This window comes from Pongo abelii, chromosome 19 (assembly GCF_028885655.2).
Source record: "Pongo abelii isolate AG06213 chromosome 19, NHGRI_mPonAbe1-v2.0_pri, whole genome shotgun sequence".
Lineage (NCBI taxonomy): Eukaryota > Metazoa > Chordata > Mammalia > Primates > Hominidae > Pongo > Pongo abelii.
The window spans coordinates 53,129,678-53,157,098 of record NC_072004.2 but is presented as its reverse complement, the minus strand read 5'-3'; the positions used below and the strand labels follow the sequence as shown (position 1 = coordinate 53,157,098).

The window sequence follows — 27,421 nt, the reverse complement described above, 5'->3', positions numbered from 1 at the left end:
CCGCCTGCCTTGGCCTCCCAGAGTTCTGGAAATACAGGCATGAGCCATCGCACCTGGCCTATTTTTTAAAATTAAAACCTTTTTTTAAATTTCTTTTTTTCTTTCTTTTTTTGGTTCTAGCAGCAATGGGATGTTTGTGATTTTGTTCCTTTTATCCCTTCATCATGTAGTTTTTGAGTTATTGCACCTGGAGTCTGTGCCTGATGTTAGGGGTAGCTACAGCCATGAAATGGGGCTTATAATCTAGCAGAGGAGTTAACTTAATTGCATAAATAGCTAATTGTTATTGTAATATATCCCAAGAAGGAAAGCATAGGTAAATGACCATATGGCACCTAACCTCATCTGGAGATTCAGAGACATTGTCTTTGATGCAGTGACTTTAAGCAAGGACCTGCGGGATACATAGAAGTTATCCAGCTGCAAAAGAAGGTACAGTGAATGATAATGTTACGTTTAGAGTAAAAACAACCTGTTAAAAGCCTTTGAAGTGAGAATGAGCTCTGGAGAATTTATAGAATTGAAAGAAGAAAAAGCCAGCGTTGCCCATAAAGTGAAATGTTGGAAGGAGAGAAGGTTTGAAGATAAGAGACGGTTATATGATATAGGGAAACTATTGAAGTGTTTTTTTTTGTTTTGTTTTGTTTTGTTTTTTGTTTTTGAGATGGAGTCTCGCTCTGTCACCAGGCTGGACTGCAGTGGTGCGATCTTGGCTCACCGCAACCTTCGCCTCCCGGGTTCAAGCAATTCTCCTGCCTCAGTCTCCCAAGTAGCTGGGACTACAGGTGCTCACCACCACACCCACATGATTTTTGTATTTTTAGTAGAGATGGGGTTTCACCATGTTGGCCACGATGGTCTCAATCTCTTGACTTCATGATCCGCCCGCCTCAGCCTCCCAAAGTGCTGGGACTACAGGCTTGAGCCACCATGCCCGGCCTATTGAAGTGTTTTCAAGTGGCAGTGGTATATTTGGATTTGCATTTCTGAAGTTCGTTGTGTTGTGAAAAGTTCATTCTGCAGATTGGTGATAGTTGGTTGAGAGTGAATATTTGGAGACTACAGCCATTTTCCATTATCTGCGGTTTTTCTTTCCTTGGTTTTAGTTACCCACGGTCAACCCCTCTGAAAATAGGTGAGTAGAGTACAGTGAGGTAGAATCATGTGTTGTGTAATGCAGGAGGGAGGTATGTTCTTAGAAATACCTCATTAGATGATTTTGTCATTGCACAATCATCTTAGAATGTTCTTAAAGAAAGCTACAGTGTATAGCCTACTACATACCTAGGCTACATGGTATAGCCTATTGCTCCTAGGCTGCAAACTTTTACATTTCATTACTGAATCCTGTAAGCAACGTAACATAATGGTAAGTATTTGTATTTTTAAACATAGAAAAGTACAACTAAAATAATGGTATGAAAGATTAAAAAAAAAAAAATGCACTTGTATAGGGCTTTACCATGAATGAAGCTTGCAGGACTAGAAGTTGTTCTGGGTGAGTCAGTTAGTAAGTGGTGAGTGAATGTGAAAGCCTGGGACATTATTGTACATTACTGATAGCGTTTGGCTGTGTATCCCCACCCAAATCTCATCTCGAATTATAATCCCTATGTGTTGAAGGAGGGAGGTGACTGGATAATGGGGGCAGTTTCCCCCATTCTGTTCTTGTGATAGTGAATGAATTCTCTTGAGATCTGATGGTTTTGAAAGTGGCAGTTTTTTCCTACGTACACATTCTCTTTCTCTTGCTCGCTGCCGTGTAAGACGTGCTTGCTTCCCCTCCCACCATGATTGACAGTTTCCTGAGGCCCTTCTCCGCCTTGTGGAACCATGAGTCAATTAAACCTCTTTTCTTTATAAATTGCCCAGTCTCGGGTAGTTTTATAGCAGTGAGAGAATGGACTGCTACAACTACCATAGACTTTATAAACATTGTGCACTTAACGTACACTAAATTTATTTTAAAAATTGCTCTGTCATGTTACTACGGCTGTTACATCATTACATCACTAGGCAATAGGAATTTTTCAGTTCCATTTAATCTCATGGGACCACCATTGTATATGTGGTTGTTGTTATGCGGACTGTATTTTGAGAGAGACCACATTCACATAACTTTTTTATAGTAGACTGTTAAAATTTTTTTTTTAATTTTTAAAATTTTTTTGAGTTGGAGTCTCTCTGTGTCGCCCAGGCTGGAGTGCAGTGGCACGATCTTGGCTCACTGCAGCCTCCCGGGTTCAATTGGTTTTTGTGCCTTAGCTTCCTGCTTAGCTGGGACTGCAGGTGTGCGCCACCACATTCAGCTAATTTTTTGTATTTTTAGTAGAGATGGGATTTCACTATGTTGGCCAGGCTGGTCTCGAACTCCTGACCTCAGGTGATCCACCCGCCTCAGCCTCCTAAAGTCCCGGGATTACAGGCATGAGCCACTACATCTGGCCTGTTGTATTTTATTATTGTTGTTAATCTGTTACTATGCCTAATTTATAAATTAAACTTTTTCATAGGTATGTATGTATAGCAAAAAACAGAATCAAGTGCTCAGTACCATTTGTCATTTCAGACATTCAGTGGGGTTCTTAGAATGTTTCTCCCATGGATACCTGGGGGACTGCTGCATTTAGGAGGTGACTGAAGTGGTCCTGATGAAAGGCGATGCTGGCTTTAAGTGGGGTGATAGTGGAGATGGAGAGAGATAGGCAGCTCTCACTAGTATTTCGGAAGAGGAAGGGCACAATACAGTTATGGATTAAAAGTGAGGTTAGGGAGTAAGGTATGAAGTGGTCAAAGATTATGTCTTGCATGAGCAATGTGTCATTGAAAATGTCATTACCAATATATGGAAAGAGCAGGAAGAGCAGGTTTTGTCATAAATTGTGGAGCGTTTCAAGTGTCTATGTAGGCTGGGTGTGGTGGCTCATGCCTGTAATCCTAGCACTTTAGGAGGCTGAGGTGGGTGAGTCACTTGAGGCCAGGAGTTTGAGACCAACGTGGGCAACGTGACGAAACCCCATCTCTACTAAAAATCGAAAAAGTTAGATGGAAGTGGTGGCACACACCTGTAATCCCAGCTCCTTGGGAGGCTGAGGCAGGAGAATTGCTTGATCCCCTGTGTTGGAGGTTGCAGTGAGCCGAGATCAAGCCACTGCACTCCAGCCTGGGCAACAGAGCAAGACTCCGTCTCAAAATAAAATAAAATAAAGTGTTTATGTGGCATATAGAGTTTTATACCTGAACCTGAGGACAAATACAAATAGATAAAATTTGGGAGTCACTGTTATATTTTTATAATTTAGTTGGTAATGGAAATTTGGACAGTGAATAAGACTGCCTAGTGTTTCACATGAAATAAGATGACATCTTAGCCAGGCGCGGTGGCTCACGCCTGTAATCCCAGCACTTTGGGAGCCCGAGGCAGGTGGATCACGAGGTCAGGAGATCGAGACCATCCTGGCTAACACAGTGAAACCCCGTCTCCACTAAAAACACGACAAATTAGCCGGGTATGGTGGCGGGTGCCTGTAGTCCCAGCTAGTCGGGAGGCTGAGGCAGGAGAATGGCCTGAACCCGGGAGGCGGAGCTTGCAGTGAGCCGAGATGGTGCCACTTCACTCCAGCCTGGGCGACAGAGTGAGACTCCGTCTCAAAAAAAAAAAAAAAAGATGACATCTTAGGCCAGAGCCCTGAGGAAATTCACCATTTAAAGGTTTGATAGGGTGATCAGAAAGGTGCTGCCAAAGAGGTAATAGGAAAATTAGGAGAGTGAAATACTGAAAGGCAAGAAATATAGTGGTATTAGTCTGTTTTGTGTTGCTATAAAGGCATACCTGAAACTGGGTAGATTATTAATATAAAGAAAAGAGGTTCATTTGGTTCACAGTTCTGTAGGCTGTACAAGCATACCACCACCATCTTTGGGCTGAGGAAGCTTTTACTCATGGGGGAGTGGGCATAGGGACCAGGAATGTCACATGGTGAGAGAAGGGAGCTAGATGGCAGGCTGTTTTTACCAATCAGATCTCACGTGAACTAACAACAGCAAGAAATTCACTCATTACCACAAGGAAAACACCAAGACATTCATGAGGGTTCTGCCCCCATTACCCAAACACCTTTTGCTAGGCTCCACCTTCAACATTGGGATTATATTTTTACACGAGATTTGGAGGCACAAATATCCAAACTTTGTCAATAGGCTCCGTAATTGTTTTTTTTTTTTTTTTTTTTTTGAGACGGAGTCTCGCTCTTGTTGCCCAGGCTGGAGTGCAGTGGCATGATCTAGACTCACTGCAACCTCTGCCTTCCGGTTTCAAGGGATTCTCCTGCCTCAACCTCCCAAGTAGCTGGGACTACAGGCACGCGCCACCACGCCCAGCTAATTTTTTGTATTTTTAATAGAGATGGGGTTTCACCATGTTGGCCAGGATGGGCTCGATCTCTTGACCTTGTGATCCACCCGCCTCGGCTTCCCAAAGTGCTGGGATTACAGGCATGAGCCACCGCACCCAGCAAATAGGCTCTATTTTTTTAAAAAATTATTTTTTGTAGAGATGAGGTCTCACTTTGTTGCTTAGGCTGGTGTCGAACTCCTGACCTCAAGTGGTCCTTCCATTTTGGTCTCCCAAAGTGCTGCGATTATATGTGTGAGGCACTGCACCCAGCCTCAGTAGGCTTTTATGGCTTATGCCTTCTGTACTTTTGAAACTATTTCAACTTAATTTTCTACTCTAATTTTTTGTTGTAATTTATATATGTATGTAAGTGTATATATATTTATATGTAGGGTGAGTATATATAGTGTGTGTATATATTGTGTGTGTGTGTGTGTGTATATGTATATATACACACACACACACACACACACACACACACACACACACACACATTTGTTTTTGTTTTTTCGAGATAGGGTCCACTCTGTCACCTAGGCTGGAGTACAGTGGTGCAATCATGGCTCACTGCAGCCTTGACCTTCTGGGCTCAATTGATCTGCCCACCTCAGCCTGCTGAGTAGCTGGGACTACAGGTGTGCCACAACCACACCCAACTAATTTTTTTTTTTTTGTAGAGGTGGGATTTTGCCATGTTGCCCAGGCTAGTCTCGAACCCCTGGGCTCAAGCAATCTGCCTACCTCAGCCTCCCAAAGTGCCGGGAATACAGGTGTGATCCACTGTGCCCGGCCTATATTACTATATCGTATGCTGCAAAACCTCTTTTGGAAACAAAGTGGGATATAAATAGTACTCAAGTGCGACTTTCAGGAACATATTCTTCATAGTAAGACAATGCCATTGAAACTTACTGTGTTTCATAAGAGATGGTAGTACTGGCTCTACATTTATTTTTGCTTTTGAATTCTGAGGATGGGAGGGAGAGGAATCCACAATAAATTTTGAGTACCATTGTGTTTGAATAATAATAGGTGATTAGCCTAATTTCCTTTCAGAAGGGAAATCAGCATGCATGAGATCATTTCTTGCCACTTAAATTCAAATTGTAAATTCTTGAGTTTGGCTCTTTAAGAGAAACCAGACCTACTTGACTGCAGTCATCCTAGCCGACCATAAGACAGGAAGTAAACAGGTAACAGGCAGATGTTAAAAGCCTTGCCCCATTCCTGTGTTGAGAGGACTTTTTTGTTTTTTCTCCCGCTCCCCAGGTAAATAATCCCAGCATCTTTGTGTTTTTATTAATGTAGGATTTAAAAAATTGTGGCAGGATTTTTTTTGTCTTGTTTTGCTTCTTTTAGATGGAGTTTCGCTCTTGTTGTCCAGACTGGAGTGCAATGGCGCGATCTTGGCTCACCGCAGCCTCCACCTCCCGGGTTCAAGCAATTCTTCTGCCTCAGCCTCCCCAGTAGCTGGGATTACAGGCATGCGCCGCCACGCCTGGCTAATTTTTTATTTTTAGTAGAGTCAGGGTTTCTCCATGTTGGTCAGGCTGGTCTCAAACTCCCAACTTCAGGTAATCCGCCCACCTTGGCCTTCCAAAGTTCTGGGATTACAGGCATGAGCCACTGCACCTGGCCTGTGGCAGGAGTTTAAAAGTTAAAATGTACTTTAAAAAAATTACTTGTTCTCTGAAGAAGATCACATGTCGTCGAGAACAGCTGTTTGTGAAGAATGTTCCTAAATACTCTTGGGGGCCAACTAGTACAAATGCTGCTCTCACATTTTCAGTAGTTTTGAAGTTGCAGGGAAGATATTACATTTTTGATAATCTGAAATATTTCATCATTACGTTTCTTTTTTTTTTTTATAAAGGTGTGAACTTTGTCCCCATAAGGATGGAGCTTTAAAAAGAACAGATAATGGGGGTAAGTGCAGAGATTTCTTGAGAACATTTTTATTGAAAACTGGGGCGGTGGAGTATTTTCAGATATCTGGTAGTTTATTTTATTTCATCAAATTAAACAGCATTTTCTACTCATTTTTAACAGTAGTGGCTATAATTTATGAATCCTTATTGTATTGACCCACAATTTTTCTGCTTTGTGGACGAACTTAAGCATTGGCTATTTTATGCAGAATGATTTATTAAATACATACTTCTAATTAAAATTCTTATTTTTTTGGCTTTGCGAGGCAGCTCACACCTGTAATCCCAGCACTTTGGGAGGCAGAGGGAGGTGGATCACCTGAGGTCAAGAGTTCGAGACCAGCCTGGCCAACATAGTGAAACCTGGTTTCCACTAAAAATAGAAAAATTAGCCAGGCGTGGTGCTGAATGCTTATAATCTCAGCACTTTGGAAGGCCGAGGCAGTAGGATCATTTGAGGTCAGGAGTTCAACACCAGCTTGGCCAACATCGTGAAACCCCATCTCTACTAAAAATATAAAAATTAGCTGGGCATGGTGGTGTATACCTGTAATCCCAGCAGCTTGGGAGGCTGAGGCAGGAGAATCACTTGAGCCCGGAAGGTGGAGGTTACAGTGAGTGGAGACTGCACCACTGCACTCCAGCCTGGGCGAATGAGCGAAGCTTCAAAAGAAAGAAAATTGAAGAAAAAAGAAAAGCAAAGTCTCAAGAAAAAAAGAAGATAAATTGGTGAAATCAGTTAAGATGCAGAAGAGTATATAGTATTAACCCATTTGTATAAAGATGGAGGGAGTAAATAAGTCTTTGTCTATTCACATTTGAATATGCAAAAGAAACCTAGAAAGATATGCAAGAGACTAATAATTACATGGTAGCAGGAAAGCTGTTGAGAAACTGGGCAGACGGGGAAGAGGAGTAACAGGAAGGGTTTTCAATATATTTTTAAATTTTGTACAAATCTGACTGTATAACATAGTCTGAAGATTAAACTGTAAAATATATATAGCTAGCCAAAATCATTGTATTTTTCCCATTTATTTATTCACAACATTACTCTAGTCTATGCCAAAACTACTTTAGAGGTGGCTACCCAAAATGGAGAAGAGTATAGTAGTAATAGCTAAACCTCTACTTCTTTTAGCTGCCTCATCTTATATGCCATGGCTTAATAAAACTCACGTCTACACATTTCAGAATAGTACTGAGCTACATGTAGAAAAATATGATTTCTCTCACAAAGATAACTAAAAGTGGAGAAGACAATGAGTAATACACAAGGGTCCATAGGAAAGCATACCAAAATGTGATACAGAAGTCAGCATTTCTTTTTTTTTTTTTTTTTAGACAGGGTCCCACTCTCACCTGTCCCAGGAACTGAAGTACAGTGGTGTGACCATGGCTCACTGCAGCCTCGACCTCCCAGGCTCTTGGGAGTCCCAGCTACTTGGGAGTCTGAGGCAGGAGAATCACTTGAACTCGGGGGGCGGAGGTTGCAGTGAGCTGAGATTGCACCTTTGCCCATTAGCATGCATGACAGAAGGAGACTGTCTGAAAAAAAAAAAAAGAAAGTGTATTTTGTTAAATGGATATAGTTTCTTGTGTTAGGAATTTTTTTTTGAAAACTGAGCCACATTTTGTTGTTGTTGTTGTAAGACCTAAAATCTGTTGATTTAGATTCTTTCTTTCTGTTTTGTATATCTCTAGACCGATGATGTTTCTAGTGAATGTTAATTTCATTTAACTCTGAGGATCTTTGTTGCTTGAATATAAAGAAATGTTGACTTTTAGGCTGGATGTGCTGCCCGACACCTGTAATCCCAGCTCTTTGAGAGGCCAAGGTAGGAGGCTCACTGGAGCATAGGAGTCTGAGACCAGCCTGGGCAACATAGGGAGACCTTGGTCTCTGCAAAAGTAAATATAAAAAATAAAAATAAAAAGACTTAGTTACACATGGTGGCACGTGCCTGTAGTTCCAGCTACTTGGGAAGCTGAGCCAGGAGGATGGCTTGAGCCTGGGAGGTCGAGGCTGCAGTGAGCCATGGTCACACCACTGTACTTCAGTCCCTGGGATGGGTGAGAGTGAGACCCTGTCTCAAAAAAAAAAGAAATGCTGACTTCTGTATCACATTTTGGTATGCTTTCCTATGGACCCTTGTGTATTACTCATTGTCTTCTCCACTTTTAGTTATCTTTGTGAGAGAAATCATATTTTTCTACATGTAGCTCAGTACTATTCTGAAATGTGTAGACGTGAGTTTTATTAAGCCATGGCATATAAGATGAGGCAGCTAAAAGAAGTAGAGGTTTAGCTATTATTACTATACTCTTCTCCATTTTGGGTAGCCACCTCTAAAGTAGTTTTGGCATAGACTAGAGTAATGTTGTGAATAAATAAATGGGAAAAATACAATCATTTTGGCTAGCTATATATATTTTACTGTTTAATCTTCAGACTATGTTATACAGTCAGATTGTACAAAATTTAAAAATATATTGAAAACCCTTCCTGTTACTCCTCTTCCCCGTCTGCCCAGTTTCTCAACAGCTTTCCTGCTACCATGTAATTATTAGTCTCTTGCATATCTTTCTAGGTTTCTTTTGCATATTCAAATGTGAATAGACAAAGACTTATTTACTCCCTCCATCTTTATACAAATGGGTTAATACTATATACTCTTCTGCATCTTAATTGATTTCACCGAACAATTTATCTTCTTTTTTTCTTTTTTTTTTTTTTTTGAGACTTTGCTTTTCTTTTTTCTTCAGTTTTCTTTTTTTTGAAGCTTCGCTCATTCGCCCAGGCTGGAGTGCAGTGGTGCAGTCTCCCCTTACTGTAACCTCCACCTTCCGGGCTCAAGTGATTCTCCTGCCTCAGCCTCCCAAGCTGCTGGGATTACAGGTATGCGCCACCATGTCCAGCTAATTTTTATATTTTTAGTAGAGATGGGGTTTCATGATGTTGGCAAAGCTGGTGTTGAACTCCTGACCTCAAATGATCCTACTGCCTCGGCCTTCCAAAGTGCCGAGATTATAGGCGTGAGCCACCATACCCGGCATGAACAATTTATCCTGTTATCAGTATAGAGCTTTTTTTTTCCTTTTTAACCATGTTATCTAATCAATCAGTTGTTGATGTGCTTTCTGATGTTCTACTTCGATGACTAACTCTTGTGTATATGTCATTTTGCTTGTATACAGGTATATCTATAGGATTTGGAAACATTGGGTCAAAGGAGTTTTGCAATTAATTTTGATAGTTAGTCCCAAATTATTCTCCCTGTAGTTTTACCCATATATGTTCCCAGTTTTACCAATATATGAATAAAACAGCTGTTCTTTATACCTTTGCTAATCTAACAGATGAAAGTTTGTATATCCAAGCAGTCGTTTTGCATTTCTGTTAATATTAGTGAAGTTGACATCTTTTTATAGTTTGAAGAGCAATTTGTTTTTTTCTCTTCTGTGGTCTGCTTTTTGACTTGGTTGTTGATCTTTTTCTTTTTTTCTTTTTTTTTTTTTTGAGACAGGGTCTCCCTTTGTCACGTAGGCTGGAGTGCAGTGGCTTGATCTTGGCTCACTGCAGCCTCTGCCTCCCCCGTTCAAGGGACTCTCCTGCCTCACTCACCCAAATAGCTGGGATTATAGGCGCAAGCCACCATGCCCAGCTGATTTTTTAATTTTTGGTAGAGACGGGATCCACCCACCTGGGCCTCCCAAAGTTGTGGGACTACAGGCGTGAGCCACCGTCCCCAGCCACAGTTGTTGATCTTTTTAGTTTGATGTGTTGGAGCATTCATAAGGAGCCCCTCATATATTATTATGCTGTTTTGATATGAGTTGGACTGATTTTTGCCCAGCTGATTAGCCTTTATTTATATCGTGCTTTTTAAAAAAAATGTTTACCATGCATGAGTTTTTGATTTTAATTTTGTTCAATTTATTAATCTTTCATGACATCCGTATTTTGAGTTATTACTTAGAGAGGCCTTCACTATTCCAAAGTTTTTTTTTTTTTTTAAGTGACAGGTTTTCATTCTGTTGTTCAGGCTGGAGTGCAAGTAGCAGGATCCTAGCTCACTGCAGCTTTGTAGTCCTGGGCTCAAGTGATCTTCCTGCCTCAGCTTTGAGTGTTGGGATTACAGGAATGAGCCGCTGCACCTGGTGTAAACCTTCCATCTTATTAAATGTTTTGTATTTGTCTTTCCTATTCTGGTTTGTTCCACTCGTTCCATTCTATCCTATTAGCTTTTTAAAAAGTTAATGTTACTATGTGTTTTTTCCTCTTTCTGAATCCTCTGAATCGCTTAGGATACTGTAAATTCACTTGTCCATCTCCTGACATATATTTGATTTTTGTCATGTACTTTCATTCTGTTTCTTTAAGAATTATAGTGGTTTTGTCAGATGTTTGTTGAGCATTATGCTAGTCACTTAAAATGAAACAGTTTGTGTAAATTTGATGTTATTTTTCTTTGAATTCTATATAGAACTTCGTGAGAAACTGAAACTTTTCTGGGAAAATTTTTGATAAATTCTTTTTTTGGCAAAATGATAGGGACATTCCTTTTTCCCTCTTTTCTCTTTTCTTTTCTTTTTTCTATTCTGTCCTCCCTCCCTCCCTCTCTCTCTCTTTCTTTTTCTTTTTCTTTTTTTTTTTTTAACAGCAGTGTATCACTTTGTTGCCCAGGCTAGAGTGCAGTGATGTAGTCATAGCTTCAAACTCCTGGGTTCAAGTGATCCTCCTGCCTCAGCCTCCTGAATAGGTGGGACCACAGGCACACCATGCCTGGCTAATATTTTTTTCTTTCTGTATTTTTTTGTAGAAACAAGCAGTCTTGCTTTGTTGCTGAGGCTGGTCTCGAACATCTGGGCTCAAGTTATCCTCCTGCCTCATCCTCCCAAAGTGTTGGGATTACAGGCATGAGCCCTTGGGCCTGGCCTATTTGTATACACTTAAGTCAATTTTGGTGTGCTCTATTTTTCCAAGAAATTTGACTACTTTGTATAAGTTGCTGAAATTGTTGGACTAACATTGCCAATAGCATTTATTTATTTTATTTTTTATTTTTTATTTTTTATTTTTATTTATTTATTTATTTTTTTGAGATGGAGTCTTGCTCTGTCACCCAAGCTGGAGTACAGTGGCATGCTCTCGGCTCACTGCAGACTCTACCTCCCAGGTTCAAGTGATTCTCTGCCTCAGCCTCCTGAGTAGCTGGGATTATAGGCAGGCACAACCATGCCCAGCTAATTTTTTTATTTTTAATAGAGAGGGGATCTCACCATGTTGGCCAGTCTGGTCTTGAACTCCTGACCACAGGTGATCCATCCGCCTTGGCCTCCCAGAGTGCTGGGATTACAGGCGCCAGCCACCGCGCCCGGCCGCCAATAGTATTTTATTATTATTATTGTTAAATTTGCTAGCATTGGTAGTGATTACCCCATTGTTATTCCTGATGTTGGTGATTTTTTTTTTTTTTTTTTGAGATGGAGCCTTGCTCTTGTTACCCAGGCTGGAGTGCAGTGGTGGGATCTCAGCTCACTGCAACCTCCGCCTCCCTGGTTCAAGCGATTCTCCTGCCTCAGCCTCCTGAGTAGCTGGGATTACAGGCACGTGCCACCACGCCCGGCTAATTTTTTGTATTTTTAATAGAGACGGGGTTTCACCATGTTGGCCAGGCTGGTCGTGAACTCCTGACCTCAGGTGATCCACCCACCGCAGCCTCCCAAAGTGTTGGGATTACAGGCGTGAGCCACCACACCCGGCCAGATGTTGGTGATTTGTGTTCTGGTTTTTTCTTTGTTTTTATTTTTATTTTTTTGACCAGTCCAAATAGAATTATTCAGTTTCGCTGACCTTTTTAAAGACAGTTTGGGGCTTTGTTAATTTTTTATGCCATCTCCCTGTTTTCTATTGTGTTAGACTTCTGCTCTTTATTATTTCCTTCCTACCATTTACTATGTGTTATATTTCCCTCTTCTTTTCTAACTTATGAAAGTGGAATCTTAGGTCTTTTATTTTAGATATTCTTTTTTTTTTTTTTTCTCGAGATGGAGTCTCGCTGTTGCCCAGGCTGGAGTGCAGTGGCACAATCTCAGCTCACTGCAAGCTCTGCCTCCCGGGTTCAAGCCATTCTCCTGCCTCAGCCTCCCTCCCACGTAGCTGAGACTACAGGCGCCCGCCACCTCGCCCGGCTAATTTTTTGTATTTTTAGTAGAGACAGGGTTTCACCGTGTTAGCCAGGATGGTCTGGATCTCCTGACCTCGTGATCTGCCCGCCTCGGCCTCCCAAAGTTCTGGGATTACAGGCGTGAGCCACTGCGCCCGGCCTTAGATATTCTTTTCTAATGAAAATATATATGCTGTAAGTTCCTCTCTATTGCTTTTATTGAATCCCACAAGTTGTATTTTGTTTTTGTTTTTGTTTTTGCCATTGTTGTTGTTTTGAGACAGGGTCTCAGTTTGTCACCCAGGCTGGAGGGCAGTGGTGTGATCTCGGTTCACTGAAGCCTCGATCTCCTGGGTTCAAGCGATCCTCCTACCTCAGCCCCTCAAGTAGCTGGGACTTCGGATGCATGCCTCCTTATCCGGCTAATGTTTTTGTATTTGTTGTAGAGACAGGGTTTCACCTTGCTGACGAGGCTGGTCTCGAATTCCTGAGCTCAAGCGATTAACAGGCGTGAGCCACTGTCCCCAGCCTACATCTCAAGTTTTGATAAATTTCATATTTGTTGCCATTCGTTTCAAGACATTTTCCAGTTTCCCTCGTGACTTTCTCTTGACTATCTTAGTCTATCTTGGACAGAAGTAGAAGTCTTCTGTTTGTTCTTAACATTGATTTTCCCTCTTATTTCTTATTTCTCTTCTATTCTTTTTGTGATGATTTTTTAGTGCTGTATTTTAATCAGTTTAACAATGCAACTAGTTAGTATTGCATTTAAATTTAATTAATTATATTCAATTGCCTTAAATTGCCTTTTTGGCCATATCTCTTCCTATATATATATTTATATTTATCTATATAGTGGTTGCTGTGGGGATTATAATTTGCTTTTTCTTTTTTTCGAGATGGAGTCTCGCTGTGTCGCCCAGGCTGGACTGCAGTGGCACTATCTCGGCTCACTGCAACCTCCACCTCCGGGGTTCAAGCAGTCCTTCTGCCTCAGCCTCCTGAGTGGCTGGGACTACAGGCATATACCAGCACACTCAACTAATTTTTGTATTTTTAGTAGAGACATGGTTTCGCTATATTGGCCAGGCTGGTCTGAAACTCCTGACCTCGAGTGATCTTCCCGCGTTGGCTATCCAAAGTGTTGGAATAACAGGCGTGAACCACCGCACCCGGCCTGTGTGTACCACTTAACACGAAATGTAGAATGAAACCATATAGACTTCTTTTACCTGTTCCTTTTCCAGTCTTTGCTGTAGTTTTTTTTTTTTTCTTTTATTATTATTATTATTATACTTTAGGTTTTATGGTACATGTGCGCAATGTGCAGGTAAGTTACATATGTATACATGTGCCATGCTGGTGCGCTGCACCCACCAACTTGTCATCTAGCATTAGGTATATCTCCCAATGCTACCCCTCCCCCCTCCCCCCACCCCACAACAGTCCCCGAAGTGTGATGTTCCCTTCCTGTGTCCATGTGTTCTCATTGTTCAATTCCCACCTATGAGTGAGAATATGCGGTGTTTGGTTTTTTGTTCTTGCGATAGTTTACTGAGAATGATGATTTCCAATTTCATCCATGTCCCTACAAAGGACGTGAACTCATCGTTTTTTATGGCTGCATAGTATTCCATGGTGTATATGTGCCACATTTTCTTAATCCAGTCTATCATTGTTGGACATTTGGGTTGGTTCCAAGTCTTTGCTGTTGTGAATAATGCGGCAATAAATATACGTGTGCATGTGTCTTTATAGCAGCATGATTTATAGTCCTTTGGGTATATACCCAGTAATGGGATGGCTGAGTCGAATGGAATTTCTAGTTCTAGACCCCTGAGGAATCGCCACACTGACTTCCACAAGGGTTGAACTAGTTTACAGTCCCACCAACAGTGTAAAAGTGTTCCTATTTCTCCACATCCTCTCCAGCACCTGTTGTTTCCTGACTTTTTAATGATTGCCATTCTAACTGGTGTGAGATGGTATCTCATTGTGGTTTTGATTTGCATTTCTCTGATGGCCAGTGATGGTGAGCATTTTTTCATGTGTTTTTTGGCTGCATAAATGTCTTCTTTTGAGAAGTGTCTGTTCATGTCCTTCGCCCACTTTTTGATGGGGTTGTTTGTTTTTTTCTTGTAAATTTGTTGGAGTTCATTGTAGATTCTGGATATTAGCCCTTTCCAGATGAGTAGGTTGTGAAAATTTTCTCCCATTTTGTAGGTTGCCTGTTCACTCTGATGGTAGTTTCCTTTGCTGTGCAGAAGCTCTTGAGTTTAATTAGATCCCATTTGTCAATTTTGGCTTTTGTTGCCATTGCTTTTGGTGTTTTAGACATGAAGTCCTTGCCCATGCCTATGTCCTGAATGGTAATGCCTAGGTTTTCTTCTAGGGTTTTTATGGTTTTAGGTCTAACATTTAAGTCTTTAATCCATCTTGAATTGATTTTTGTATAAGGTGTAAGGAAGGGATCCAGTTTCAGCTTTCTACATATGGCTAGCCAGTTTTCCCAGCACCATTTATTAAATAGGGAATCCTTTCCCCATTGCTTGTTTTTGTCAGGTTTGTCAAAGATCAGATACTTGTAGATATGTGGCATTATTTCTGATGGCTCTGTTCTGTTCCATTGATCTATATCTCTGTTTTGGTACCAGTACCATGCTGTTTTGGTTACTGTAGCCTTGTAGTATAGTTTGAAGTCAGGTAGTGTGATGCCTCCAGCTTTGTTCTTTTGGCTTAGGATTGACTTGGCGATGCGAGCTCTTTTTTGGTTCCATATGAACTTTAAAGTAGTTTTTTCAATTCTGTGAAGAAAGTCATTGGTAGCTTGATGGGGATGGCATTGAATCTGTAAATTACCTTGGGAAGGATGGCCATTTTCATGATATTGATTCTTCCTACCCATGAGCATGGAATGTTCTTCCATTTGTTTGTATCCTCTTTTATTTCCTTGAGCAGTGGTTTGTAGTTCTCCTTGAAGAGGTCTTTCACATCCCTTGTAAGTTGGATTCCTAGGTATTTTATTCTCTTTGAAGCAATTGTGAATGGGAGTTCACTCATGATTTGGCTGTTTGTCTGTTATTGATGTATAAGAATGCTTGTGATTTTTGCACATTGATTTTGTATCCTGAGACTTTGCTGAAGTTGCTTATCAGCTTAAGGAGATTTTGGGCTGAGACAATGGGGTTTTCTAGATATACTATCATGTCATCTGCAAACAGGGACAATTTGACTTCCTCTTTTCCTAATTGAATACCCTTGATTTCCTTCTCCTGCCTAATTGCCCTGGCCAGAACTTCCAACACTATGTTGAATAGAAGTGGTGAGAGAGGGCATCCCTGTCTTGTGCCAGTTTTCAAAGGGAATGCTTCCAGTTTTTGCCCATTCAGTATGATATTGGCTGTGGGTTTGTCATAAATAGCTCTTATTATTTTGAGATACGTCCCATCAATTCCTAATTTATTGAGAGTTTTTAGCATGAAGGGTTGTTGAATTTTGTCAAAGGCCTTTTCTGCATCTATTGAGATAATCATGTGGTTTTTGTCTTTGGTTCTGTTTATATGCTGGATTACATTTATTGATTTGCGTATATTGAACCAGCCTTGCATCCCAGGGATGAAGCCCACTTGATCATGGTGGATAAGCTTTTTGATGTGCTGCTGGATTCTGTTTGCCAGTATTTTATTGAGGATTTTTGCATCAATGTTCATCAAGGATATTGGTCTAAAATTCTCTTTTTTTGTTGTGTCTCTGCCAGGCTTTGGTATCAGGATGATGCTGGCCTCATAAAATGAGTTAGGGAGGATTCCCTCTTTTTCTATTGATTGGAATAGTTTCAGAAGGAATGGTACCAGTTCCTCCTTGTACCTCTGGTAGAATTCGGCTGTGAACCCATCTGGTCCTGGACTTTTTTTGGTTGGTAAGCTATTGATTATTGCCACAATTTCAGCTCCTGTTATTGGTCTATTCAGAGATTCAACTTCTTCCTGGTTTAGTCTTGGGAGGGTGTATGTGTTGAGGAATTTATCCATTTCTTCTAGATTTTCTAGTTTATTTGCATAGAGGTGTTTGTAATATTCTCTGATGGTAGTTTGTATTTCTGTGGGATCGGTGGTGATATCCCCTTTATCATTTTTTATTGCATCTATTTGATTCTTCTCTCTTTTTTTTCTTTATTAATCTTGCTAGCGGTCTATCAATTTTGTTGATCCTTTCAAAAAACCAGCTCCTGGATTCATTTGTTTTTTGAAGGGTTTTTTGTGTCTCTATTTCCTTCAGTTCTGCTCTGATTTTAGTTATTTCTTGCCTTCTGCTAGCTTTTGAATGTGTTTGCTCTTGCTTTTCTAGTTCTTTTAATTGTGATGTTAGGGTGTCAATTTTGGATCTTTCCTGCTTTCTCTTGTGGGCATTTAGTGCTATAAATTTCCCTCTACACACTGCTTTGAATGCATCCCAGAGATTCTGGTATGTTGTGTCTTGGTTCTCGTTGGTTTCAAAGAACATCTTTATATCTGCCTTCATTTCGTTATGTACCCAGTAGTCATTCAGGAGCAGGTTGTTCAGTTTCCATGTAGTTGAGCGGTTTTGAGTGAGATTCTTAATCCTGAGTTCTAGCTTGATTGCACTGTGATCTGAGAGACAGTTTGTTACAATTTCTGTTCTTCTGCATTTATTGAGTAGAGCTTTACTTCCAAGTATATGGTCAATTTTGGAATAGGTGTGGTGTGGTGCTGAAAAAAATGTATATTCTGTTGATTTGGGGTGGAGAGTTCTGTAGATGTCTATTAGGTCCGCTTGGTGCAGAGCTGAGTTCAATTCCTGGGTATCCTTGTTGGCTTTCTGTCTCGTTGATCTGTCTAATGTTGACAGTGGGGTGTTAAAGTCTCCCATTATTAATGTGTGGGAGTCTAAGTCTCTTTGTAGGTCACTGAGGACTTGCTTTATGAATCTGGGTGCTCCTGTATTGGGTGCATATATATTTAGGATAGTTAGCTCTTCTTGTTGAATTAATCCCTTTACCATTATGTAATGGCCTTCTTTGTCTCTTTTGATCTTTGTTGGTTTAAAGTCTGTTTTATCAGAGACTAGGATTGCAACCCCTGCCTTTTTTTGTTTTCCATTTGCTTGGTAGATCTTCCTCCATCCTTTTATTTTGAGCCTATGTGTGTCTCTGCACGTGAGATGGGTTTCCTGAATACAGCACACTGATGGGTCTTGAGTCTTTATCCAATTTGCCAGTCTGTGTCTTTTAATTGGAGCATTTAGTCCATTTACATTTAAAGTTAATATTGTTATGTGTGAATCTGATCCTGTCATTATGATGTTAGCTGCATATTTTGCTCGTTAGTTGATGCAGTCTCTTCCTAGTCTCGATGGTCTTTACATTTCGGTATGATTTTGCAGTGGCTGGTACCGGTTGTGCCTTTCCATGTTTAGCGCTTCCTTCAGGAGCTCTTTTAGGGCAGGCCTGGTGGTGACAAAATCTCTCAGCATTTGCTTGTCTGTAAAGTATTTTATTTCTCCTTCACTTATGAAGCTTAGTTTGGCAGGATATGAAATTCTGGGTTGAAAATTCTTTTCTTTAAGAATGTTGAATATTGGCCCCCACTCTCTTCTGGCTTGTAGGGTTTCTGCCGAGAGATCCGCTGTTAGTCTGATGGGCTTCCCTTTGATGGTAACCCGACCTTTCTCTCTGGCTGCCCTTAACATTTTTTCCTTCATTTCAACTTTGGTGAATCTGACAATTATGTGTCTTGGAGTTGCTCTTCTCGAGGAGTATCTTTGTGGCGTTCTCTGTATTTCCTGAATCTGAATGTTGGCCTGCCTTGCTAGATTGGGGAAGTTCTCCTGGATAATATCCTGCAGAGTGTTTTCCAACTTGGTTCCATTCTCCCCGTCACTTTCAGGTACACCAATCAGACGTAGATTTGGTCTTTTCACATAGTCCCACATTTCTTGGAGGCTTTGCTCGTTTCTTTTTATTCTTTTTTCTCTAAACTTCCCTTCTCGCTTCATTTCATTCATTTCATCTTCCAGGGCTGACACCCTTTCTTCCATTTGATCGCATCAGCTCCTGAGGCTTCTGCATTCTTCACGTAGTTCTCGAGCCTTGGTTTTCAGCTCCATCAGCTCCTTTAAGCACTTCTCTGTATTGGTTATTCTAGTTATACATTCTTCTAAATTTTTTTCAAAGTTTTCAACTTCTTTGCCTTTGGTTTGAATATCCTCCCGTAGCTCAGAGTAATTTGATCGTCTGAAGCCTTCTTCTCTCAGCTCGTCAAAGTCATTCTCCGTCCAGCTTTGTTCCGTTGCTGGTGAGGAACTGCGTTCCTTTGGAGGAGGAGAGGTACTCTGCTTTTTAGAGTTTCCAGTTTTTCTGCTCTGTTTTTTCCCCATCTTTGTGGTTTTATCTACTTTTGGTCTTTGATGATGGTGATGTACAGATGGGTTTTTGGTGTGGATGTCCTTTCTGTTAGTTTTCCTTCTAACAGACAGAACCCTCAGCTGCAGGTCTGTTGGAGTACCTGGCCGGCCGTGTGAGGTGTCAGTCTGCCCCTGCTGGGGAGTGCCTCCCAGTTAGGCTGCTCGGGGGTCAGGGGTCAGGAACCCACTTGAGGAGGCAGTCAGCCCGTTCTCAGATCTCCAGCTGCGTGCTGGGAGAACCACTGCTCTCCTCACAGCTGTCAGACAGGGACATTTAAGTCTGCAGAGGTTACTGCTGTCTTTTTGTTTGTCTGTGCCCTGCCCCCAGAGGTGGAGCCTACAGAGGCAGGCAGGCCTCCTTGAGCTGTGGTGGGCTCCACCCAGTTCAAGCTTCCAGGCTGCTTTGTTTATGTAAGCGAGCCTGGGCAATGGCGGGCGCCCCTCCCCCAGCCTCACTGCCGACTTGCTGTTTGATCTCAGACTGCTGTGCTAGCAATCAGCGAGACTCCGTGGGCGTAGGACCCTCTGAGCCAGGTGCGGGCTATACTCTCCTGGGGCACCGTTTCCTAAGCCCGTCGGAAAAGCACAGTATTCGGGTGGGAGTGGCCCGATTTTCCAGGTGCCGTCTGTCACCCCTGGAAAGGGAACTCCCTGACCCCTTGCACTTCCCGAGTGAGGCAATGCCTCGCCCCTGCTTCGGCTGGCGCACGGTGCGCTCACCCACTGACCTGCGCCCACTGTCTGGCACTCCCTAGTGAGATGAACACGGTACCTCAGATGGAAATGCAGAAATCACCTGTCTTCTGCGTCGCTCACACTGGGAGCTGTAGACCGGAGCTGTTCCTATTCGGCCATGTATTTTGCTGTAGTTTTATAGGAAAGCTACATACATCCACAGACCGTACCAGTGTTTTAATATTTAATGTAAGTGGTCATTTGTATTGTAAATGAGTGTGAAGGCATTATTGTTTTATATGTGCATTATATATTAAATGTACCTACATGTTTATTGCTCTTTATATTTTTCTTCAGTTCTGAGCTTCCTTCTGGAATCATTTTCCTATTACTCAAGGAAAATTGTTTGGTGTTCCTTTTAATGGAAATCTTTTTTAAAATGTTTTCTGGCTTTATTTAGTTATCTAGCTTTTCGTTTCATGACTTGCCTTTTGTTTTTAAGATTTTCATTTCTTTCCCTTAGATTTCTGTAGTTTTATCGATGTTCCTTGGTGTATTTCTTTATTTACTCTGATTTATAGTGGTTCTTCCGTCAGTGGCTTTGGGTCTTCTGTTCTGGAAAATTTTTAGGTGTTACCAATTCAGATACTGCTTTCATGCCATTTTCTCTCTCATATTTCTCTGAGACTCTGATTACATGTGTGTTAGACCTGCCTGCCTATTACATTTTTCATGTGTCTTATTCCATTTTTTGTATTTCTTACTTTTGTGTTTTGTGCTAACATTCTGGATTTCTTCTTCTGACCTGTTGTGTTCCTACTAATTTTCTTTTCATCCATGTCTAAACCATTGTTAATCCCACCCATTGATTTTTTTTTTTCTTGAGATAGAGTCTCTATCACCCAGGCTGGATTGCAGTGGCACAATTACTGTTCACAGCAACCTCCAACTCCTGGGCTCAAGCAATCATCCCGCCTCAGCCTCCTGAGTAGCTGGGACTATAGGTGCATGCCGCCGCACCTGGCTCATTTTTTTTTTGTAGAGATGTGGTCTCACTTTGTTGCCTAGGGTGGTCTTGAACTCCTGGTCTCAAGCGATCCGCCTCAGCCTTCCGAACAAAGTACTGGGCTTACAGGTGTGAGCCACTGTGCTCGGCTGATTTCTAAATTTCTGCTTTACTTCTGGAATTTTAATTTATTGTTATAGTTTTCAGTTCTTTGCATCAATTTAGAATTTTGTCTTGTGTGTACTTGATCATAGTAAGCATATTTATTTTAAAATCTTTATTTGGTAACTCCAAAATACTGATTTGTTTTGATTTTCTTGTTTCTCCTTATTTTCATTTATATTGTCTTGTCTGTCCTGTGTTTGGTACTTATTGTGCTGGAAATTATATGTAATTAAGAAATTTTAGGCTGGGTATGGTGGCTCATGTCTATATTCCCACCACTTTGGGAGGCTGAGACTGGCGGATCACTTGAGGTCAGGAGTTCAAGACCAGCCTGGTCAACATAGTGAAACCCCGTCTCTACTAAAAATACAAAATTTAGCCAGGTGTGGTGGTGGGCACTGTAATCCCGGCTACTTGGGAGGCTGAGGCAGGGGAATTGCTTGAACTGGAAGGAGGAAGTTGCAGTGAGCCAAGATCACGCCGGTGCAGTCCAGCCTGGGTGACAGACCAAGGCTTTGTCTCAAAAAAAAAGGGTAGAAATTACTTGTAGCCAAGATACTATTTTCTTTTAGAGAGGATGTATATTTGCATCTGCTTGGTGCCTTGGGGGTTGTAATTTCGGATTACCTTCGTCAAATTTCAGAGTTTGAGATGGTCAGAGCCCTGGTGTAGTCTCTTTGAGGGTCTATGCACTTTTAGTGTATTTTTACCCCTGGTTTGCCCTTCAGTGTTGGATCTGAAAGGAGCAGAGGGGTTTACTTGTTCCCTTTTTCTCTTGGTTGTTTGTGAATGTACATCCCTGTACTGTTAGGCCTCTGAGTTTTTCAAAAGTACCCTTCAGGCTGGGCGCGGTGGCTCACACCTGTAATCTCAGCACTTTGCGAGGCTGAGGTGGGCGGATCACCTGAGGTCGGGAGTTCAAGACCAGCCTGACCAACATGGAGAAACCCCACCCCTACTAAAAATACAAAATTAGCCGGGTGTGGTGGCGCATGCCTGTAATCCCAGCTACTCGGAAGGCTGAGGCAGCCGAATTGCTTGAACCTGGGAGGTGGAGGTTGCGGTGAGCCGAGATCACGCCATTGCACTCCAGCCTGGGCAACAAGAGTGAAACTCTGTCTCAAAAAAGAAAAAAAAAGAAAAATGTACCCTTCATCCTCACCACCACTTTCTCTGAAATAGGCAAATGTTCCCTGGGCAAAAGTGGCCGAAAACTGTACCCAGGACTTACGTTCTTTTCCAGTTTTAGCCCAGAAACTCCTCACTATCACATCAGCTCTTTAATACCTTCAGTCGGGAGACTGAGGCAGGAGAGTTGCTTGAACCCGGGAGGCGGAGGTTGCAGTGAGCCGAGATCGCGCCACTGCACTCCAGCCTGGGCAACAAGAGCGCAACTCCATCTCAAAAAATATATATATTTAATATCAAATTTAAAACATTTCAAATTGAAATAGTGAAATGATTGTTACTAATATTAAAAATATTGACACTAAGATAAAAATAATTTCATGTTGACATTTAAAATGATTAAGATTATTAAATTTTATCATAAGTATTAAACTTTTAAAAACTCCTTTTATAGTGGTTCTCATTAGTAGTGTTGATCTGAATATTTAGTCTGCCTGTATAAGAAGTGTTAGTGCCAACATCTGAATTTGTAAATGTTTCCCTTTATTTATGTTACTGTACATCATAACTGAGGAAATGATTAACAATGCTTTTTTTAGGAGTGGTTTGAGTATTCTCAAGCAATGGAAGTAAGACAGCAATGAGCATTTGTTAATGTCCTCCTTGTTGTGCACTTGTTTCAATAGACATTGAAGGGATCTGTTAAGGAAGTTAATGATGTTAATTTGCTTTTGATAAAACCGAAAAGATGACATTTATTTATTTATTTTTAGGTTGGGCCCATGAGGTGCGTGCCCTGTATATTCCAGAGGTACAATTTGCCAGTGTTTCCACAATGGAACCAATTGTTTTACAGTCTGTTCCGGATGATCATTGTAATAAGGTACAGTGGATATTATTTTATTACTGTTTGAATATCACTGCTAGGAAGTAGAAGGGAAGTTTTTGTGTTTTTAAAATTATAGATATCCCCAACCTGGGTAATACGGTGAAACCCCGTCTCTACTAAAAATACAAAAATTAGCTGGGCGTGGTGGTGGGCGCCTGTCATGCCAGCTACTCGGGAGGCTGAGGCAGGAGAATGGTGTGAACCATCGCACCACTGCACTCCAGCCTGGGCAACAGAGCGAGACTCTGTCTCAAAAAAAAAAATTATAAGTCTCCATCAAATTGAGGGAGATGTGGAAAAAAAATTACTATGCCAAACTACAGTTCTTAAAATGTTATTAATATGTTACTAAAGTCACAGGAGTACAAAGCAAGCAAAATTGTGTTACCTTTCATAGTAACCTAGGTATTTAGTATTCTATGATTTACAGGATATTTTAATCCTTACAGATTGGCCCTTTATGAATTACTGACCTCTTTTGCTCTTTCAGGTATCAACAGTCTGTTAAATTTGAATTAATTATTATTTTGCATAATGTTCATTACAATGTATCATACGTTCTTTTTTGAAAAACAGTCCTATGTTAGAATGTTACTTGTTCCCCCCCAAAGTTATTTGTACCCCAAGATACGGCTTTTATTGTTGGCCTTAAAAAAAAATTAATGTTTGCTTTTTTCCTGTATATTTTTCTTCATTTAGTATGTTATTGTTTTATTCTCCTCTGCATTTTAGGTTTCACCATTACCCAATGTGCCTTTAAATACAATTTTACCACTTAATTGAAGGTACATATTCCAACCGTGGAAGAAATTGCAGTCAGCTTTAAGATTTTAAATGTTTTTGTGCAAAAAAATTTTTATTATGTAATTAATATTTATTTTATTTTATTTTACTTTTTTTTTTTTTTTTTTTTTTTGAGACAGAGTCTCACTCTGTCACCCAGGCTGGAATGCAGTGGCACGATCTCGGCTCACAGCAACTTCTGCCTCCTGGGTTCAAGCAATTCTCCTGCCTTAGCCTCCTGAGTAGCTGGGATTACAGGTGCCCACTAACACGCCCGACTAATTTTTCTATATTTTAGTAGAGACGGGGTTTTTTCTGTGTATCTTTGCTTATAGTATATGCTTACAAAAAAGTTGAATCGTTTTGCTTATATTTTTTGTTTGCTTTTGAAAATTACACAGCATCTTTTGTGTGTCAATAAATTGTGTTTCTGCTGTATTTTTAATAGATACTTAGTCTGTAATACAGAATATCATGAGATTCAACAAACTCATTTAATTTAATTTAATTTAATTTAATTTAATTTAAATAAATTTAATTAAGCAGCCCTTTGTGGTTGAAGGGCCTAGTTTGGTGTCTGGCATGTAGTATACACTGCTAGCATCTGTGTAAAAGCGTGTGAACATTTTGGAAGCTTCAAGAAATACATTGTGTGAAATTGTCCTCTAGAACTTACACTGTATTAGCTGTATGTGAGATTGCTCATAACCCTATATTATGTTAGGTACACTGTGTTACCCTTAACAAAATCTTTGCTATCCTTTCTAGTAAAAAAATATTAAATGTTTGAATGAGTTTCTTTGAGTACTGGTAAGGTTAGTTTTTTAAAGTTTTTTTTTTTTGAAGATTATTCATGTATGTTAATTGACCTTCCCTATCTCTTTATTTTAATATTATAATTTTTTTTTACAAAGTGTTTTATATTAGAGATCATATTCTTTTGTCTTGTGTATTTGCCGTGTGTGTTTTTCCCCATAGTTTAACGTTCGGTGTTTAATTTTATTACATCTTCATAGTTTTTGTTATTGGGATTCTAGCAGGTTAATTTTTTTCTAATGCAGAAGTTTACATTTTTGAGGTAATTTACGCAAATGCTCTTTATTGTTTCTGCCTTTGATGCTGTGCAAAGAAAATCTTTATATTAATGCACATTTTTTTTTAGTGCTTTGGAAGTTCGATTTTAAAAACCTTGTTTTTCTTTTTAATTTTAAAAGCATTAAAACTTACAAACAGGTTTCAGGAATAGTACAAAAGAACTCTTCCTTCCCTAAACCATTTGAGAGTAACTTACCAATATAATATGCTGTCACCCCTGAATACTTCAGAATTTCCCATAAAGAAGGATATTTTCCTGGGAATATACCATATACCATCAAAATAAGGAAATTAACAGTGATGCATTATTACTGTCTGATCTTTGGAACCCATTCATGTTTTTGTAGACATATTCTTTATAGCAAAAGGATCACAGACTGCATTTTGACTCTTTGGTCTTTTTATTTCTTTTTCTTTTTCTTTTTGTACAGAGTCTCGCTCTGTCACCCAGGCTGGAGTGCATTGGCGCAATCTCGGCTCACTGCAGCCTCCACCTCCTGGGTTCAAGTGATTCTCGTGCCTCAGTCTCCCGAGTAGCTGGGATTACAGGTGTGCACCACCATGTCCAGCTAATTTTTTTGTGCTTTTAGTAAAGACAGGCTCTTGCCATGTTGGCCCGGCTGGTCTCGAACTCCTGGCCTCAAGTGATCTGCCTGCCTCAGCCTCCCAAACTGTTGGCATTACAGGTCTGAGCCACCACGCCCAGTCCTCTTTGGTCTTTTTAAATCTCAAATAGTGGCCGGGAGCGGTGGCTCACGCCTGTAATCTCAGCACTTTGGGAGGCCGAGACGGGCGGATCACGAGGTCGGGAGGTCGAGACCATCCTGGCTAACACAGTGAAACCCCGTCTCTACTAAAAAATACAAAAAATTAGCCGGGTGTGTTGGTGGGCGTCTCTAGTCCCAGCTACTCGGGAGGCTGAGGCAGGAGAATGGCGTGAACCCAGGAGGCGGAGCTTGCAGTGAGCCGAGATCGCGCCACTGCACTCCAGCCTAGGGGACAGAGCGAGACTCCGTCTCAAAAAAAAAAAAAAAAAAACTCAAATAGTAACTCAGTCTTTCCCTGAGTTTCATAACTTTGATACTTCTGAATATTACAGGCCAATTATTTTGTAGAATGACCCCCTATTTGGATTTGCCTGATGTTTCGTCATGATTAAATACAGTTATGTTTTTAGCAGGAGTATCGCATATGTGATTCTGTGTTTTTTGTTTGCATCCTGTCAGGTGGTACATGATTTCAGCTTTTCCTTGACCACTTGGTTAAAGTGTGTCTGTCAGGTTTCTCCACTGTGAGGTTAAACGTTTTTCTCTTTATAGTCAGTATGGATTTTGTGGGGGAAGTACTTCGCATATAAACATCTTGTTCCTTGCGCCTTTTCCTCACTAATTTTAGCATTCATTAATGTTTCTTGACCTAATTTATGACTAGGATTGATGGCAAGTAGTGATTTTCTAATTTCACCTTTTCTTTCACATTCATCAGTTGACGTTCCACTGTAAGGTGAAGCTTTCTTTATTCCCTGATTATTTGTATTAGTATGGACTTATGCTAATTTATTTTAATGGATCATATTCCACTAATGTCATTTATTTTGATGTACATACTGTCTCAGGTTTGCCTGGTGGGACCTCTTTAAGCCGGCTTCTGTGTCTTTTGACCTATCATTTCAGAGAAGCATTTCTCTACTTCTGACACAACAGTATAATCTAGGCTCATCTTGTATTATTCCTGCTGTAGTTCTGAAATCACCATTTCTCTGAGGAGCCTTGATTCCTTTTAGGTGAGAATAATATTTAGAAGCCAAAGTGGGTGCTAGGTGTGGGTTATTCCTACTCTCAGCCAGCATGGCTAGGAAATTGTGTGTGTGTGTGTGTGTATTCCTACAGAGATACATATTTCTATAAATTCACATCTTATATTGTTTTTATATCTATGTAGAAAACTGTGGGCCAGGCACGATGGCTCACACCTGTAATCCTAGCACTTTAGGAGGCCGAGGCCAGTGGGATGACTTGAGGTCCGGAGTTCGAAACCAGCCTGGCTAATGAAACCCCGTCTCTACTAAAAATACAAAAATTAGCCGGGCATGGTGGGGCATGCCTGTAATCCCAGCTGCTTGGGAGGCTGAGGCATGACGAGAATCACTTGAGCCCTGGAGGCAGAGAGGGTGCAGTGAGCCAATATCACGCCACTTCACTCCAGCCTGAATGACAGAGTGAGATTCTGCCTCAAAAAAAAAAAAAAAAAACTTGGCTGGGCCCAGTGGCTCACACCTCTAGTCCCAACACGTTAGGAGGCCGAAGCAGGTGGATCATGAGGTCAGGAGTTCAAGACCAGCCTGGCCAAGATGGCAAAACCCCGTCTCTACTAAAAAATACAAAAATTAGTCAGGTGTGGTAGCGGGCACCTGTAATCCCAGCTACTCAGGAGGCTGAGGCAGGAGAATTGCTTGAACCTTGGAGGCGGAGGTTGCTGTGAGCCAAGATTGCGCCACTGCACTCCAGCCTGGGCGACAGAGCAAGACTCCATCTCAAAAAAATATATATATGTATTAGCTGGGCATGGTGGTGGACGCCTGTAATCCCAGCTACTCGGGAAGCTGAGACAGGAGAATCGCTTGAACCTGGGAGTCGGAGGTTTCAGTGAACCGAGATTGTGCCACTGCACTCCAGCCTGGGTGACAGAATGAGACTCTGTCTCAAAAAAAGAGAAAACAAACTGTGAATTTGATTCATTATGTGAATATACATACACACTCAC

At 41.0% G+C, this 27,421-nt stretch overlaps 1 protein-coding gene across 1 annotated transcript in view; it reads left to right on the top strand.

Annotated features, from left to right (window-relative positions):
* The window catches only part of LOC129047464 (gametogenetin-binding protein 2-like), a 108,915-nt gene that overhangs the window by 60,684 nt on the left and 20,810 nt on the right, over nucleotides 1–27,421 (top strand). The window contains exon 8 of the mRNA XM_063718774.1: nucleotides 22,665–22,774. Within this exon, the coding sequence (XP_063574844.1) occupies nucleotides 22,665–22,774 (110 nt within the window). The remainder of the gene's footprint in view (nucleotides 1–22,664; nucleotides 22,775–27,421) is intronic.